Source organism: Hippocampus zosterae, chromosome 13 (assembly GCF_025434085.1).
Source record: "Hippocampus zosterae strain Florida chromosome 13, ASM2543408v3, whole genome shotgun sequence".
NCBI lineage: Eukaryota > Metazoa > Chordata > Actinopteri > Syngnathiformes > Syngnathidae > Hippocampus > Hippocampus zosterae.
Genome location: NC_067463.1, coordinates 12,350,121 through 12,369,209, shown reverse-complemented (window position 1 = coordinate 12,369,209; position 19,089 = coordinate 12,350,121). Strand labels below are relative to the sequence as shown.

The window sequence follows — 19,089 nt, the reverse complement described above, 5'->3', positions numbered from 1 at the left end:
TAGCTTAAGTATAGATTTTTTTTAAAAGTGTGCACCGGTGAGTGTGACTCTCCTTTCCCACCTGTGAGTGCATTGTAGTAAACATATCATTAAAAAAAATAAATCATAAAACAGGTGAGTTTCAAAAATGGAAGAGTGCTTAGGCAAGAGCTCGAAGTTGCCATGGGAAGCGGCCAGGGAGGACCACTACTCCCCTGATTCAAAATAAATTGTGCCCAGCATACAGTAAGTAGACTGTTAGGTTAAAAAAAAAAGCATATTTTTATCGTATATATAGTCTATATTTTTATGGCAATTTTTTTATTAAGACTTTTTGATGTGACTGAGGTGCTAAGCTAGTTGGTGTTCCCACATTCCAGTTGTGACATGAAGGTTTCAGTTTTCCCCATTCAGTTTTGTGTTTAGCGCAGCCGTTTCTGGTAAAATGGATATTTATCATCAAGTTTAGGAGTTTCATCTCAACAGACCCACAGGGCAGGAGCATAAAGAGGCAGCTCTGATGCAGTGACTGGTACCTTTAGCTGGAGTGCTTTGTGGTGACTGGGTGAGAGACAGAGACTGAGAGAGTGTGGAGCCATCGTCCGAGGTTAGCTCGTGCTCGCCATCTGCAGGGGTGATGGGGGTTGGTAGCGGATGCAGAAAGAGCGGATTGCAAGATGGTGGTGCGGGGGTGTTGGGTGGATTGAAGTGGTGGCAAGACAGCGGGGGCGAGCGGGGCGGGAGAGAAGCCGGGGGGGAGGCCGAGTCAAGAGATTAGTGATAACACACACAAGTTAAGATTCAGACATGGACAGATGCTTTTCTGAAAATTTTACAGAATGCTCGCCGGATTCCTATTTGGCTTTTTGGAGAACACGGTTTCTCTTTCTTTGACATTATTACTTTGACAGTAGCTTAGAGTGTACTGGAGGTTCTTCAGGATGTTCTATTTTGTTATTGGTGTTACATGTTGCATTAATTCAAAGCTGGAATTTGCATCTCTACCATGAGCTTTTTAAACCAGCGGTGGGCAAAGTATGGCACGTGGACCACACCGACCATGACTTTTTTCGGGAGGAATTTTACATCTTATGTGATCTAACAAAATGTTTTCAGCTGCAACATTCGTTAGTCCAGTTAATGTGCTAGTGCAGTGCAGCAGAAGTGGCTGTGCACCACGATGTACAAAAGATGCTCTCAAATCATGACACGTTAATTAGCACGCTCAGGGTTACGCATTGAGTACGCTGAGGCCTCGCTCACAACACTCGCATGCATTCAGGTTGCATCACAGGCTGTGAAAGTGCTGATTTGTTTTTATGTCGGTGCTTACGTGTCTGTGGAAAACTCACAAACATCGCAAATACCGTGTTTAATATCCCCTTTTGACATTTATGAAATGACTTGTTTTGATGACTGCTTGGGCCCTGTGTATGTGCATGTAGCCATGTCATGTTTTAGGCCAGCCCAGACGGTCTCCAGCTGGCATCCAGATTGGCCACTGGGGGATTCGCAGGATTGCGGGGGCAACCGTGTCATAGCAACGAAAGGCTGTCATGAGGCGGGTGGGATGACCTGCTGTCTGTTCGTTCTGCCATCTTAGTCAAACTGGCCTCTTGTGCCCGCACGCCACACACACACACGCACACGCGCACACACACAATGACACCGTATTTGTGCTCTGCATGCACATATAGTATATGAATGAACACATGTGAATGCATATCTTGCAAGGTTGCACGTATTGAGTAGAATGCAGTGTTGAGACTTCCTCCTCTTCTCTGTTCACTATTGATTTTTCCCATGCCTGTCTAAGAGCTAATATGATTAGCATTTGCTGCTCAGTGTGTGTATGTATGTTTGTACACAGAAACAATGGGTCTGTTGTTTGGAAAAAAAAGTGGTTGTGTGTTTTTGTGAGTTTCCTGGAACAGACTATAAACACACACAGCAAAAAAAAAACCATTAGATACAATCAAGACACTAATGAGATTCGATACATGAGATTCATTTAAAAAGTTAACAATTCATGGATAGTTATTTAATAATATATTTGTTATTGAAGTTTTAAGTTTCCAGGGATACCGCGCATTATACCGACGTATTTTACTCTTCATTTAGGTACATGGAAATGGGCAAAAAAAGAGTATGATGCAGAACAGCTGTACACCATGGCAAACTACGAATCACAATAATAAACACATTGGTCAATTATACCTCAATGATACCGTTTAAAAAAAAGAAAGAAAAAGCATTAGTATGTTTGATAAAGCAGACTTGTTAAAGCATATCTTTCCTCGGTGGCATTAAACTAGGCCTAATGTATTTTGGCCCTGTGAGTTACTGTGTAAGAAATCCACATTTAGTCCTGTTTGAAAACAAATGAAGCGAAATGAGGCCAGTTGTATTAAAATGTTCAACTTTCTTCAAATGCCTTTTATTTTGCTAATGAGCCAACAGCGAAACCACGAAAAGATGATGTCTGTGGTTCATCCAATATGGAAAAAAGAAATATTGCTAAAATAATCTCAATGTACACTGGCGGCACTTTTTTCCTAAACCGCCAATCTTACGTGTCTCTGAGTGCACATAACCAGGTGCATCATTGAATCTGTCAAGGGTCTTTCATCGTTGAGCATGAACAATTCAGCACCAACTGTGATGGGGGAAAAAATGTGTGTGTGGCTGTGCACCACCTACCGAGACCGAGTTGCCTTCTTTCCACGTTTTTGCGATACTCTTGCAAGTCCTTCTCTGACAGCTCACTGAAAGGGTTGGGAGGCAGTGGGGCCATCTGTTCTTCCTCTGTGGGCACGTACGGCTGCCGTGGACACACACAAACAGTTAGGAGGGAGGCACTTGTAGTCCCCCCAAAAAAGGCACATAAAACAGTGAATAGGCTACAAATAGCATCGTTAAGGCATAGAAGAATAAAAGCACACATCCACTCCAGTATTTAGAATATTTGATTATTTCCATTTAAAAAAAGCTTCTAAATTATGGAAAACTGTATAGCAATACTTCAAACATTCAAGACAGAAATATTCTGATATCTTAAACCCAGATGGAGAAATGTCAAAACTGCACAGTCAAGACAATGAAACACACATACGTAGCCATTGTGGTAAGTCACAGGCATGCACACAATACTGCAACTTGACCATATTTGTGAAACATCCGAGTATTTCAACATGCCATTGCATGTTAACATCTAAATAACAACACTGATTTGATGATGTGTAGTATGTGAATTATTTTTTTGTGACCATTCTACGACAACAAACCATGCAGTTTGTGCTGTGAAAAAAAAAAGAACAAAAGTCACAAAAGTGAGGAAAATGTTCAGATACTGCACACAATAATAAATACATATTTGTGGGTATTTACCAGAATGTGGATCTGCACTTGAGCCTTCAACACAAGATACCAACCACACTCAAGTCACCATTAAAAAGTTAGGTTGTGTTTTTTACATCAATATGCATGTATTACTTTAGCTTTTAAATCACTCTACGCTCATAGCACCATCGTCAATTGATAGATAGAAAGACATTGTATTCTGCACTGTAATTGTTTAGGTTTTGCAGCAGGATGTCGTCACTTGGCTCCCCCTTGTGGCCGCGAGGGGTTACTACGTGACCACTTGAAGTAAATAAACAGCTTAGATCTCAAAATAAACGCGAACGACTTAGGTCAAAGACAGACTACGCCCTAAAACTGTCAACAGTCAATCAAAAAGGGATCGTGAACGTGACATTTATTGGGATCGATCACACACCAGCTGTATTCAGTGAGTGCTATGTGAACCACTTCATGGATTCTGGCGAACTTCAACGTAAGATTGCCTCAAAACTAAAGCAGTTAATGTTAATTTGTTGGTTTTTATTTATGGACTGTGTCTTACTCGTCGTGGCTGATCAATTGGGATGCCAGCGAGGTGTTGCGAGCGTGGCCCTGATGTCGTCACATCACACCGATTCTGCTCTCGAATCTGTAAAACAAGGGGCCAATTTAAAAAAAAAAAAAAGCAAAAATAATACTAATAATTCTGTTTTACTAATCCAGATGTGAACTGCCAGTACATTTCTGACCTGGCGTCCTCAATTAAAAGTGAAAGAAGTCCGGTTCAAGAAAATCATATTGTATAGCATGCATTATTACAATGTTATTGTCTTCTGCAAACTAAAGTCAAATAAAACATAATTGTATAATATTCTAAAATGTATTGTATGACATTCACACACTTCTTAAAATTGTTACATTAAATAAAAATTAGGTGTGCTTACAGTACCTGAAAATGGAAAGCCAATGTATGGAGTAATGTAAAAAATTGTTTGCTTGGCTTGGGTTCCTTACATTAATACTAATCTACATTTGGAAAGATGTTGCAGATGTGAAAAATCTGCCCTCGGATGAACAATTACAAGATCATTACAGATCGTCCTTTCTTCTTAGGTTTCAAAACACAACAATGTACAGTACTGTATTTCTTCCTTCCCCACCACGAACCTTGCACATATTTCCTGTGTGCATAATCTTATTGCTGAAATGACTACAAAAGTTGCCAGAAAGCTGTGGTTGAGTTAACAATACAATACCCCACCGATCAACCACAATAGCCCTACATATCAATTAAACAAAATAATTGTGCTGGTTAAATTCCGAATGTTGTCAAAATACTACTGTATCAGCCTACAGGCAAAATAAGGAAACTTGCAGTCATAAAAAAAACCCTAAACATTCAGAAACCCATCTTTAATTACTTAACAGTTCGTTGAGTAATTAACCAACTCTTAAAAAATCTTCTTGCAGTCTTTGAATCTTGCCTGTTAAAAGATCTCATCATCCATAATTGTGTGACGTCAGACTCACTTTGTTCCTCTTCTGCAGTACCTCCTTCGGGTCTGTGTTGAGAGGGACAAATTGATTGGGGTCCTCAATTTTGATCGGCGTTCCAGGCTCCTCTGCTTTCATCCACTGTAAATGCAAATGCAAATCAGACTAAGAATAATCATGCTGCCATGAAATATTTTTAGAATAGATGATTCCACCCATCATCTCATATATACAGGTGTGTGTGTGTATATATATTTAAAAAAAAAATCCTCGTCTCACCCCCCCTCGGGTGGTGTCCCCCTCATTCAGCTCTGGTCCTCTACCAGAGGCCAGGAAGCTTGAGGGTTCTGCGCAGTATCCTTGCTGTTCCCAGCACTGCACATTTCTGGACTGAGATGTCCGATGTTGTTCCCGGGATCTGTTTGGGGGTCACTCATCTAGTTTGGGGGTCACTGCCCCGAGTGCTCCGACCACCACAGGCACGACTGTCACCTTTACCTTCCAGGCTCTCTCCAGCTCCTCTCTGAGCCCTTGGTATTTCTCGAGTTTCTCATGTTCCTTCTTTCTGATGTTTCCATCACTTGGGACCGCTACGTCCACTACAACGGCTTTCCTCTGCCCATTATCTATGATCACGATATCTGGTTGGTTCGCCATTACCATCTTGTCAGTCTGGATCTGGAAGTCCCACAGGATCTTTGCTCTGTCATTCTCCACCACCTTCGGAGGTGTTTCCAGTCCATACTCCGCACAGATGTTTCGGTAGACTATGCCAGCCACCTGGTTATGGCGTTCCATGTAGGCTTTCCCTGCCAGCATCTTACACCCTGCAGTTATGTGTTGGATCTTCTCAGGAGCCTCTTTGCACAACCTACACCTTGGGTCTTGTCTGGTGTGGTATATCTGGGCCTCGATGGCTCTGGTGCTCAAGGCCTGCTCCTGAGCAGCCAGGATGAGTGCCTCTGTGCTGTCCTTCAGGCCAGCCCTCTCTAGCCACTGATAGGACTTCTTGAGATAGGCCACTTCAGTTATGGTCCGGTGGTACATCCCGTGTAGGGGCTTGTCCTCCCATGATGGGCCCTCTTCCAGCGCCTCATCTTCTGTTCCCCATTGTCTGAGACATTCTCTGAGTACGTCATCCGTTGGAGCCTTCTCCTTGATGTATTCATGGAGCTTGGATGTTTCATCCTGGACAGTGGCTCTCACACTCACAAGTCCCCGGCCTCCTTCCTTTCGGCTTGCGTACAGTCTCTGGATTTGGGATGGAACCCTCCATGCATGGTTAGGAGCTTTCGGGTCTTAACGTCCGTGGTCTGAATCTCTTCCTTTGGCCACCTTATTATTCCTGCAGGGTATCTGATCACCGGCAGGGCATAGCTGTTTATTGCCCGGGTCTTATTCTTGCCATTGAGCTGGCTTCTTAGGACTTGCCTCACTCGCTGGAGGTATTTGGCCGTAGCCGATTTCCTTGTTGCCAGTTCGAGGTTGCCATTGGCTTGTGGTATACCAAGGTACTTGTAGCTGTCCTCAATGTCTGCTATTGTTCCTTCTGGGAGTGAGATCCCTTCAGTGCGGACTACCTTTCCTCTCTTAGTCACCATCCGACTACATTTCTCAAGCCCGAATGACATCCCGATGTCGCTGCTGTAGATCCTGGTTGTGTGGATCAGGGAGTCTATGTCCCTTTCGCTCTTAGCATACAGCTTTATATGTCCTCCATGTAGAGGAGGTAACTGATTGTAGCTCCATTTCTGAGGCGGTATCCATAGCCTGTCTTGGTGATTACTTGGCTTAGGGGGTTCAGTTCAATGTCCTTTTATTTTTTTCTGAATGTTTTTTGTCTGTATGTATGGCAAGAAAATATATAAAAGCAGTCATACTTGGCATCAAAAGACATGGAAGTTTAAAAAAAAACGCTATATGCGAGTAAAACAGTATCTTCTTCAACCAGCAGATGGCAGGGTAGTATTACGCTAGAATGCTACACTCAAGACTGACATCCGGTCGAGAGGAAATTGAGTAAGAAACAGGAACCCCACGCCCATATTCATGCGAGCCAGTGAAATTGTGAATCTGTCAATTTGACGTTATGACAGTGTAAATTGTGCTGACCGTGGTTGTCCTGCTGTGGTTGTACCGCTCGTGCCCACCCTCCACGTCGACCTTGGTGTAACTGTTAGGCGAGTTAAGCCAGCGCGTCTTCTCCCGCTGCTGCCGCTGCTGCAGAAACTTGAAGGGAAAGCGCGTGGCGTCCACGTCCTCTTCGAACATAAACGCAGTGACGGTGGCGGGGATCTCTACATCGCTCTTGTGCCTCGGCTTCTCACGCATGATGGGATGGCGGTAAGCATAACCTGTTCTGTAGCCCTGTGAAGGAAACAATAAATGATATAATCAATAACGGAGGGTCAATGAGAGTCAGGATCAAGGCTGCCGTTTGACCCACCAGGTTGTCCAGCATCCTCATAAGAGACTCAAACTCCAGCTCGCCAACCTTCCACTTGTAAGGACTGTTCATGTTTTCGGAAACTGTGGCGGCCACAGTGTGCACTCGTGACTTATATTTCTCTTGGTCGAGCACAATCAGGTTGTCTATGCTGCCAGCACAGGAGATGGCGTTCACCTAAATGCAGCCAAGCCACAAAGAGAAACGGAAGAATGCTTTTATGATCAACAAACATCCGCCAAATAAATATTGCCAACAGCTTTCTTTCCTGCCTTTCCTAATCTGCCTCAGGACAAAAATGTCATTTAGCAAAAGACAGAGGGCTTCAACAACACTAAGGAATAAATCATGCAGAGCACAAAAAACATGCTCGGGCAGGATTTATTGATAGAAATTAAGCTGAGCTTTTCTGTCGGATTAAATTTTTTTTTTTTTTTTGCTTGACTGGGCAGATATGCGGGAGATTTGGACACAACAAGATCACAAAAATTTAAAATAAAGACTCAAGAAATGTGAAAAATCCCAAATGCAAATCACTAATGAATACAGTCAGTCGTGCATGAGAAGAGGTAGCTTTATCTGTGTGTTCATCCATACTGACACAAAAACGTTGGCATATTTTCCACAAGAGAAAATATGCTTTTCCATTTGATTATACCTGGATTTCACAGGCATATTGCGCATTGTGAATGTAGTGCAAGGCCTCTTCCATAGATTCACCCAGAGCAATCAAGCCATGATTCCGCAACACCAGAACCTTTAAAAACAAAAGCATACTTATTCAAGGTTATGTATTTAATTGTTGCACAGTCAAATTCTGTTTGTTCTTTTCAGTCATGACAGCCAAAACCACAACACTGAATTGGGCAGAGTGGAATGTTACTCTCTTGAACCACACCCAGAGTCATTGGGTTTGAAAGTAGGGATGCACAACAACTGTTTTTTTCCCCCACCACGAAAGCGAACCGCTCTACTGTTTTGTAGACTATTAATTGCTAGAGATGAGAAAATCACCGGTGCCTACTTAAAGAATATATATATATATTATATGTGTGTGTGTGTGTGTGTGTGTGTGTGTGTGTGTGTGTGTGTTTTGTTTTTTTCTGAGGCATCTCGTTTTCGGTCCAGTTGTGTTGATATCAGACCGATGAATATGACGTCACCCCCCCCCCCCCCCCCAATACTGGTTCGAGCGTTACCTGTTCAATAGTTACTGTGCATCCTTAGTTGAAAGTGTCAAAACGCACATCCTGCATGTTTTAAAATGTTCCATGTTGTGTCTCCAAAAGGCTTTCCAACCTTTGCTGTGGGCCCCAGAGCTTTTTGCAGCTCTCTGCGCTCGGCTGGCTCGTCCAGGCTACCCTGGTAGTTGAAATAGGCGATGTCACCCAGGATGAGCGCCTCCTGAGAAATGGGCAGGATGCCGCACTTCATAGAGGACACCTACAAGCAGGAGGGAGAAATAAGCTCAAACTAAGGCAGTGACTTCCAACCACTATTGCTGTGGAATAATATGGCGTAAGAGATCGTCAGCTTTGTCTACAAAATTATCCAATTTATTGCTATAAAAAGTACAATGCAAACATTATGCAATACATTGTTGAACAATCGAACACAGCAATGTATTGTGCTTATATGGAACAATGACACGGTCTTCCACTAGATGGCAGAAAGTAACCTGTGTACAGTAGCCACCTGTTGCCCCACACACAACAGATTAAATCATGACACGTTTAGAACGTAATTTTATGACAGTCGACCATTCCATCTGTATTGTTTTTATGTATCTATTGTATGATATAATATTATATAATCCATCCATCCGTCCATTTTTCCTCATCTGTTTATCCTCACGAGGGTCCGGGGCGTGCTGCACGCTATCCCAGCTGTCTTTGGGCATTAGGCAGGTTGACAGCCAATTGCAGGGCACACGAACAACCATCCATGCTCCCAATCACACCTCGGGACAAATTAGAGTTTTGTGAGGAAAAGCGGATTAGAAAATGGATGGATGGATGGATAATATTATTGTGATGTAAGAGTTCTATCATTAGTTCATTTGGTGCTGTATGTTCCCCTCCTTTACATGTGATCTTCCACTCCCAAATACCAAGTTTACTAAATTGCATCGTGGTTTTTCAAAAAATACAAAAGGTCCAATGTTAAATAAAGTCACAACATTTAACCAAATTGTATCATTTTCTCAGCAGTATATTGTATCATTTTCTTGGAGTTTTGAGTTATTTGTAAATTGAGTAGATGTTTAATCAAACTCACGGCAGCTGTTGCAGGAGTGTGCACATGGATGACACAGCGGGTGTCTGGACGCATAGAGTAGATGGCGGCGTGGGGGCTGAAACCAGCTGAGTCGATGCTCAGGTTGGTGGAACCCTGCTCGATCACTTCACCAATGATGTTGACCTTTATCTGGGGAAGTCAGGAAAGCAGCTGGAGTCAGCACATTTTTTTCATCATCTTTTTTGTCAATACGATAATGATCACAGATTCACCAACAATTCAAAATCTAATCTCTTCATGTTTACCAAAACATATTGCACCATATTGGCCATTTTCTGATGTCAGTACACAAAGCGAGGTCCATGAAGACCTGCTTGGATGAGTCAGGTGTATAAGAAATAACACGGTACCCTGACCTCAATCCCATCAAACACCTTTGAATTGAACTAGAACAGAGATGATGAGCCCTAATTACATCAGTGGCTCTGACCTCACAAATCTGTTTGATGAAAGGACAAAAATACCTGCAAACAAGCTTGTGAGTCTTCCCAACAGCTGTAAATTGGTTTCTAGTTTTGTACGCCAATGTTTTTTCCCCAAGATAAGAACAAGTGGCATCACACAGACAGCCACCTTTGTGCCATCAAATGGTTTGACATTGTAAACTTATATAACCACTGCTGTTAAAACACATGCATACAACAATCGAGCTGATAAATCTTGACAAAATCAATACAGCCAACACCATACATCACATTCACAACCCTTTTTCCTGTCTATAAGAACCACCTCAGGAAATTAACAGTTGCAACTTGTGGTATTGCAACTGTATTAATATTTAGGTCTTGTATTATTTGGAGTGATATGGACTTGAGCAGAGAGGTTCAAGACCTGCAAGGGAGAATAGTATAGACACTGATAAGCGGGAGAGAATGAAGACACCTGACCGAAGAGGCAGATGTGTCAAGCAGAAGAGAAAAAAAAATGACCAAAGTGTGTGCAGAAGTCAGGGTCTGGCTGAAAGTTAATGGCAAACAGAAACCCTTTGTGGCCTGCAGGCACCGTGCAACTGCCAACACATGTTGTTCGGATAAAAAGCAGAAAACCCCAACATCATATTTCTCTTTCACAACACAAACTGTGAGTGTGACTTGTAGCGAGAGGAAAGGGCATCCATCATGCAGTTGGACGCACAGGAATCACATTCACCTCAATTGAACACACACACACACACGATAGATGTTTTTTTCTGAACCATGCCTTAACAACAACAATAATAATAATAATAATAATAATTTGAAAAATAATAATAAATCAAACGTGAATGCTGTCGTGCGTTTCAAAACATGCAACAACACCGCCCCCCCCAAAAAACACTAAACAAAAGTAGAAAGACGGAACGTGAGCTTTAAGCGCAAGAGTCGTTTGTCCCAGCAAGACCAATGTCACCAAAAAGAGACTGAAGAAAGGAACAAAATGACTTTTAAATTGTGTCAATGTGTTTAGAATTAAGGAAATTATAACAATTTAAAGACTTGGAAAAACAATGGAATGGCCTCTGATCGAGTGTGCGAAGTGGCGTGCGACTGCGCGGGAACCAGTCGCAGCAAAGAAAATCACGGAACGACCAATGAAGGCTCAGTTTGCGAACGTCTCCAGTGAAAAGCAACGTTCAAAAGTTTGGATCGTTTGGATCTTATACCGTCAAATAAATGTGTAGCCTGCCTTGTCCTAAGTCAGCTTCCTCACGATGCTTACCGGGATAAGCAGTCGAAAACAGATGAAAGTTGCAAACATGTTTCTTTGGCACTTTGGTTTGGTATTTTGTTTGTCGTTCTCTGATGATATTCTCCACCAGACCAGTCATTGTGAAATGTTGGTCTGGCCTCACCCTCGCTCAAATGGAAACGACATCATTGGCATGCAATTTATTGATCTTTCAAAACCAGGGCAACCACCACCACTGATGTCGACACACTCAGACAGGGGGCAGCTGTCAGACAATGGAACAATGATGTGCTGCGATCATGTGTCCAGTAACATTTCACTTCGCCCCGCCGTGCCCTTCAGGAGCTGCTGTGCAGTCAGACAACGCTGCAGCTGAGAGGTCTCCTGCGACATGAGCAACATTAGTCTGAGAAAGATGCCAAAGGACGTGTCAGAAAGATGTTCAATGTGACATGGCTTTCTGGCAAAGATAAGAAATGTCTAAAAATGGCAAGGACACTCAAGAGCAGGGAGAAGTGAGGGCGAGGTGACAGGAAGCAAACCGACCACTTCCATATAAAGTACAGAGACTCTCATGTGACACGGATGTCTAAAATTTGGATCAAAAGAGCAACTACGCAGCTGCATCAACGAAATTAGAATCATGATTTTTGCCTGGAAACAAAAGTCCAGAGAGATGGAACCAAACTCTCAGTGGTGAAGTAACCCCAACTTAACATTGGATCTCAAACAGACATAGGGACATGATGCAGATCGGAATTGACCAAGGCGTCACTGATAGCTTAATGACAGTTTGAAAATGTCCATTGTAACAAGCAGTGTCGGCTGCTGAGTTTAATTTGGTAGCCAAAACATGTTTCACAAAGTATACCTGTAAATTTCAAACAACTTGCACGTCAGGATTATTTCTTGTCAATTATGGTGTCATGCCTTCTTCCTCCGTGAGCGGTCACGTAAGGTGGAGGGTTTTGCGTGTACCGTGACCCTTGGAGCTAAGTTGTTTGGAGATTTATGCCCATTCCAAGGTTGGATTTATAGGGGTTTTTTTTTTTATAACTAGGCACATATTTGAGAAACACCTTTAACTACTTTGTTGGTCCAATGCAAACAGAGCACAGGGTGATGACGGTTACACTTGCGTCAATAATATACGTTTGAACACATCCACATCGGACCAGAAAGTATGAGGAGAGGCACTTGTCTGCTATTGTTCAAGTTATTAAAGCAGTAACATATTAATCCAGCAAAACAGGAATGCATGACCCGCTCTCAGGCTTTTTAACACTGTTAATTATTAACGAAAACAGACAATTTTCATGTGCTTCAGTCCTGCTGAAAGTTTGCTAAAAGCAAAGTTTAGCTGAAGGACACCGCCCCAAACATTTCTGGTTTCTTCATTTTGTGTCATTTTGGTATAATTGCTTTGCTTCAAACCATGTGTTCATTTTTTTGTAAGTCACAGCTTTGTTCGATTAGCATCCTGATAATGCACTTTCACAAGTCCTCCTTAAAATCAATAGAATTACTTCCCTTAATGTCTAAATACGAAGTTTTGGTGATTAAAACAAACGTTTCCAGCTTTGAATACAGAGCACTAGTATTTGGAACAACGATTACCGGTACATGACCAATAGCTATACTTCTGACCCCTTGCTTTATTGACTGTGTGTGCAGATACACAACAAAAACACGATAGAAAACAATGGCATAGCCCTACATTCACCGAGACATTTGTATTCAAACACACAGTAGATTTTTCAGATAATGTTTTCAGGTAATGAATTAAAATGAAAAAGCTGCATTGTTACATAAGGTTAGCACCAAGGCAACTCGTGTCTCACCAGGTTTGACGCAGACGCCTCAGCAAAGGAGAGCCCTCTGGGGATGATAAGGATGTGATCTTGCTCTTTGCTGATTCTGGCCTTTGGAATAAAAAAAGAGATGTTATTCCTCTACAGTACGGATTGAAAAAAAATACCTGCACAACATAGTAATTAAAAACAATGAATCAATACTTTCCTTCTTCACCGTCAGAGAATATGGTTTATTCGCACGGTGCTTTCCGACTGCACAAATCGAAATCATGGGTGGGAAAACCTTTTTGCTTAAGGGCCGCATTTGATTTTGAAAATGGACACATGGACCATTTGGAAATGAGGTATGAAAAATATCATACATGTATCATGTTATTTTATTATTCATAATATATAACCAGCATTTGATGCAAGCCAGGCACTATGGCTGTGTTTTAAACAGACCATCCTAGCTGAGCCCACGTGTTCAATGGGGTTGAGGTCAGGATTGCTGGCAGGCCATTCTATTCTCTCCACTCCCAAATTCTGTAGGTAGTCTCTGATAAAGCCCGCTCCCTGGGGGTCAACATTGTCACCTTGGATAATAATATCCCAGACTGTGGATATATGGTATTACCACACGTTGCAGAATCTCATTTGGAAACCTCTTTGCATTAAGATTGCCACCAGTGTTGACAAGCTTTGTTTTTCCAGTGAAGGAGATGCCACCCTACACCATCACACTGCCTCCACCACACGATGCAACTGCATTGGGGGAGCCACGAGAATAGCGTTCTCTGCATCTTCTCCACACTTTTGACTCTTGGTTTTGCAGGAAACCAGTTTGAAGTAATATATTGTGCAAGTATATCGAAGAAAAAAAATGAGTTGCCCACTCATCTGTAGTTATCAGCTTCTTGCAGAGCTTACTGACATGCTGGTCATTTCAATCAGGTGTGTAGGAGGACAGAAACTTCTAAAACATACGAGAAAGTGGCCCTCGGGGGACCGAAGTTTGAGACTCCTGCTCTAAAGAATGATTTTGGAAAGTCTTACAGTGACATAGGAGCTTGCAAAATGGGCCCAGTTAAACAGGTCAACCAGTCTGTAGAGGCTGGCCAGTTTACAGCGTGTCAGCTTCTCTCCTTTCACCATGGCGCCCGTTTCCACATTGTACAAGTCATTAATGGGTGTGACCATGCCCAAACCTGAAAAGGGAAATACAAAATAAAACACACACACACACACACAAAAATTAAGTCGACTTTAGTGCTTTGCTTCCTTTTTTTCACTGATGTATTCAACACACCAGGTACTACATCATCGACTAACTTAAAAAAGATGGATTGAGCTGCTGTAATTCCTTTAACATATGATTCAGCATTTACTTGCACATTGCACATCTGCAAATGGAAGTCATAACTCAAAGAGAAAGTGCGAGAAAAATGCATGGCCCTGGGCCCAGATCAGCACATCAGCCTTCAAGAGGGGAAATCTTACATCTTTAAATATGCTTATTATTATTATTATTATTATTTAACTGTGGGCGTAAGGTTTACACTGTTGACTGGTCACCATGGTGACAGATCACGCAGCAATGAGTACTCACTAAGTGGGGAAGTGTTGTAACCAGCCACTGAACTCGCCATGAAGAAGTCAGCAATCTGTCTGAGGGCCAACAGACCGGTGGGGTTGTTCCCTTTGCGCTGCTGCTCTTGGATCAGACTCTCCAACTCCTCCTTGAAGGCCTGAGGGATGGAAGTTCGGGAAAGAAGATATTCGATGATGTGATCTGACAATATGCACATTTTTTTTTCAGAACTTCAGGAGAAATGACGGCACGTGGGCACGCACACTTGTGTGGAAAGTTGTCGAGGCATGGCGGATTAGAGCACATTGGGAGAAGACAGTGGAAGAATGACTGTGGGAACATGAAGTGAGACACAAGCAGTACTTAATCACAGATTAGCCATGCTCCTTCGGTGAAGCTGATTGGCTGCTTGCTTAACAAGCATACACACGATAGGCTGAATAGCTAACAGCATGTGAGATCTTTTGTGTTTGTGAGGCTAATCTTTCCGTCCAGACCACAGTCACCTCCTCAACCTGTGGAAGTGTGTATTAACATGTATTTGTGAAACCATGTGAATACAAACGTCGAAGGTTGAGCTACTCTTGTCGTAAATCTTAGCATTGGAGAAAAGACTAAAGTTGATGACTAAATTACAATTAGATGGACAGATGGAAAGATACCTTATTCATTCTGTGTAGGAAATATCTGAGTGCAATATACTGTATTGCAGTTTGTATCAGTTTTTGTGAAAGACACATTGATGAAGTCATTAAATAATTAAATCAATTCAAATAAATGTGAAATCTTTTGAGCGTGTGAAACCCAGATTCCCATTCAATTGTCATCCTAACAGGCCGTAATTTTCTGCGCTTATGAAAGAGAGCAATTCTGGATCTGGATCAAGTTTTACATACCTCAGTGATTGAGGCTTGGCAGAGGTCTGTACTGAGTTGAGTTGAATTGTCTTGATTATTGGCGAGGTTTACGTCAAAACACTTTTTAAGTAATTGAGAAAATGTCTGAGGCCTACATGAGACATTAACATAATTTTTTTTTCTGGATCAGCTGTCCATGCGCCTTTGACTGCAAAATGCGTGTCATACATAAGTGTTTTGTATTAATTAGAAAAATGGGCGATAGCACCATTTCCAAGCGAGGACTTTATTAACAAGCATACGCTAATACAGTGTTGAAGTTTTGATTGCAACCGTCTGCTTGTAGACACCCTTTGCACTTTGTTGCCGTCCCCAACACGCCAACCACAGGATCATCTGCCAACAGAACTGACCCATGTGAGGGTGTTTTGTGAAAACTGGAGCAACCCCCTCTATTGGAACACCTCGAGTCCCAGTGCACCGCTGAGTCTGAACCATGGCCAAACATTCCTCTTTCCCTGGCGGTGTTGCCGTGGTGACCGACTCAGAGCGGATGTCCGACTGTGAAGGCCCAGCCGTTGTGTTTCGGACAGTTCGGACAAGAGACTGGTTTGCCAACACATTTACATTACAGTGTTCTAAAGACAGAATCAAAGCTCAGCTGCAGAAAATGCCGTTGTGGGTCCGTTTGGAGGACTGCTGCTCCTTATGACGAAAAATAAATGAGACTTGAGCAATTCAATATGTATATATTGGTGTGATACTGGTGTATGCTACCTTTTGCCCAAAATCAATGTGGAGCTGTACGAACCGAATGAGGACAAGTGTTATGGAAAACTGATGGTGCTGAACTGCTCTATATCATACAAATATGTTGTTTTGATTAAATGTGAAGTTTACAGCTCTTGTACTGTATTCACAGGGCATTGGATCGATCGTAACCGGATTGTTCTGGTTGTCTTAAAAGAAGTTTCACTTCTCATCCGAGCAGGCTTCATCAATTCAACAAGGCTTGGTTAGGACTGCACCAGCCCGATGAGGCTCTTGTAATGATTGTGGCAGCTTAGGTTCGAAACAACCGAACAATGTTTTAGGACCCCAGAAATGCAGGTGCAGACACAGTGCGATAACAAAAAGATTTATTGACACACCATAAACACACCAATAAAATAAAAACAAAAATCGCTGGTCACAAGGAGCCATGAAAAAGCCATAAACACAAAGCGCTTGCAAAAGGCAGGGTAAAGTAACACTGAGAATACAAACGAAATGACAAGGGTCCAATTCACACACCCCCGCCCCTGCCCACTCCCACAATAACAAGATCAAAAACTTACAAAACCAGGATCAAAGAGCGCAAAACGACTACAAACAAGATCATTAGGTTGAGTAAACAACACTTGAGCATTAACACCAATCAAGGTCAATATCCGACGGAGAGTAGGTAACTTCAGCAGTCCCTAAATATCGGGCAAGGCTTCAATTGGGAACAAGTAACAGGTACGCCTGCTGGAGGGAAACACCCTTCACTCCAGCTGGAGCTGGAACAAAAACAAAGACAGACATGACAGAATCCTGTGACTGGTAAGAGAATATCATCACTTGTTGGCACTCCCAAACTGAAAGCTGCTTGAAGCTTTTCAAAAGACACGTACCCGTCAGATAGACACACACATACGCCAGCAGGCATCTGCTCAACAGTTTGTGTGTTGCAGTACTGAATTCTCAAAAAGATTATGACAGCAGGGATTTGACCCCATCATGCAAACAGATTAATTCTAGGGCTGAAAGTGGATCTAAGCGTTAATACGTGGACCACCCTCCTGACCGTCGCAGCAACAAAAACAACATCAAGGAAGTTGTTGATGCTGCGGGGGTTTGCAATAACCATCAAATAAAACATCAGGTGAATCAACATACAATACAATACAATACATGCTGATTTATATAGCGCTTTCACAACAGCGGCAGCTGTAACAAAGCGCTTTACAAAACAGTTAACATAAAGTAAAATAATAAACACAACACATAACATAAAACACGGACAGTCGTGCAGTCCTAACCACTTTTCCATCACACGCTTTGTTGTTTGAAGCAGTTTGAGATGAAAGAGGAGAGAATCAAAGTGTCCTTTAACCAGTCGATCAGAGACGTCATGCTCAAAATGTGCAAACGTCGGCTACAAGCTAAGTTTCAAAGTCAACAAGAAGCTGTAGCATCCATTGACGAAAAAAGAGATTGGTTCACTTCTCCTGTCCCATGGAAATCCATTTCAATCCAAGCGGCGACTCACGGTTCCAAATACGCATGGGCGCTCTTCGCCAACGCTCCTCTCTCCTCATCCTCAACTTCAGCGGCCATCCATCCAGCCGCACCAACGCCAACTGTCCAACAGCGCTGACATAGCCACTGAACAAATCGGGGTTGTGAAAAATGCTGCCCATTACTGGTGCAAAAAACACAAGCGCCCCAGGTCTGTCCAGCGCCGACAGTCAATGGCGCCGACTTTCCTCCCAATCAAAATCTGTGCTGGTACAGGCGTGCTGCCGAGAAGGCGCAACCACCAAGCACAGATACTGCTCCTTTGATGAATGTCGTGGCCAAAAAGCGCTGAAAACAGTCCATATCAGGTCCACACAATGAAACCACAAACAACATGTGACGAAACAAAAGACAAAAACAGCAAAAAAGAACAAAAAAGCAAGGCTCCTGAAGAGCACTTGCCGGAGGCTGCCTACTCGGGTGCCATCTTGGGAAAAACATAACATTGTGACATCTGTTTACTGATTCCACCACACGACCTGTGTTTGGCACCAGTTTTGCCTCTGCTCATAAGTACTAATCGTTCAATTCAAACAGCCCCAAATTTGACAAACATGACTTTAGCTGGGCTAACAACAGCAACATTTCAAGAAAACATCAATAATGACATTCAAAAAGCCACAAAAAAAAGGAATAAAACCCTTTTCCCCTCAAACCTGCTGAGACCCGGCCTGTTATGTCAGCACAATGTTGCTCTCGCAATCCAACAACGTGACGGTGTTACAGAGCAGGATAGTCTGCCTGCAGGCTGGGCAGCGCTATTGATTACGCCAATTTAACCTCAATGAATGCATCTGTGAAACAAGACCTGCTCCATAAATATCATCAGGCTCGTTTTAAAAGCACATTCGTGGAAATGCATTCATGCTTCACATTCAATGTCTAGCTAGCAAGGAAAGCTGCTGCTGCAACAGAGACTGTTACACCCGCGCTGCAAGGAGGAGAGATACCGACGCTCGTTCCTACCGACTGGTGTCAGGCTGCTGAATAAAAATAACAACAATAATAATAATAATAATAATTAAATGATGTGAAAGACAATTGTAAATAGCATTGCGATTTATCCATTTTGTGTTTATATTGCACTTAATTGAACGGTGTCTGTTGTTTTCTTCTGTCTTCTTCCTACCTACATTCTTGCTGCTGGAGGCTGTAAATTTCCCCAGTGTGGGACAAATAAAGGATATCTTAATCTTATCAAATAAGTACGGTCATTCAGTTGATGCCACCAACAATAATCTTTCAAAAAAGAATGTGTTACTGAGTCACGGTGGCATTTGTAGTGCAACGTTGATGCAT

At 42.5% G+C, this 19,089-nt stretch overlaps 1 protein-coding gene across 6 annotated transcripts in view; it reads right to left on the bottom strand.

The window, feature by feature from the left end:
- add3a (adducin 3 (gamma) a) overlaps positions 1-19,089 on the bottom strand; it is a 59,973-nt gene that overhangs the window by 5,429 nt on the left and 35,455 nt on the right. For 3 of the 6 annotated variants that reach the window (XM_052084178.1, XM_052084176.1, XM_052084177.1), the window contains exons 3-15: positions 14,630-14,768; positions 14,077-14,228; positions 13,069-13,149; positions 9,539-9,688; positions 8,561-8,704; positions 7,920-8,018; positions 7,262-7,438; positions 6,928-7,182; positions 4,852-4,956; positions 3,884-3,970; positions 3,367-3,390; positions 2,680-2,800; positions 516-605 (exon numbers count right to left, since the gene is read on the bottom strand). In XM_052084178.1, coding sequence (XP_051940138.1) covers positions 516-605; positions 2,680-2,800; positions 3,367-3,390; positions 3,884-3,970; positions 4,852-4,956; positions 6,928-7,182; positions 7,262-7,438; positions 7,920-8,018; positions 8,561-8,704; positions 9,539-9,688; positions 13,069-13,149; positions 14,077-14,228; positions 14,630-14,768 — 1,624 coding nt within the window. The remainder of the gene's footprint in view (positions 1-515; positions 606-2,679; positions 2,801-3,366; positions 3,391-3,883; positions 3,971-4,851; positions 4,957-6,927; positions 7,183-7,261; positions 7,439-7,919; positions 8,019-8,560; positions 8,705-9,538; positions 9,689-13,068; positions 13,150-14,076; positions 14,229-14,629; positions 14,769-19,089) is intronic. The other 3 variants (XM_052084180.1, XM_052084179.1, XM_052084181.1) reach the window with 3 other exon arrangements.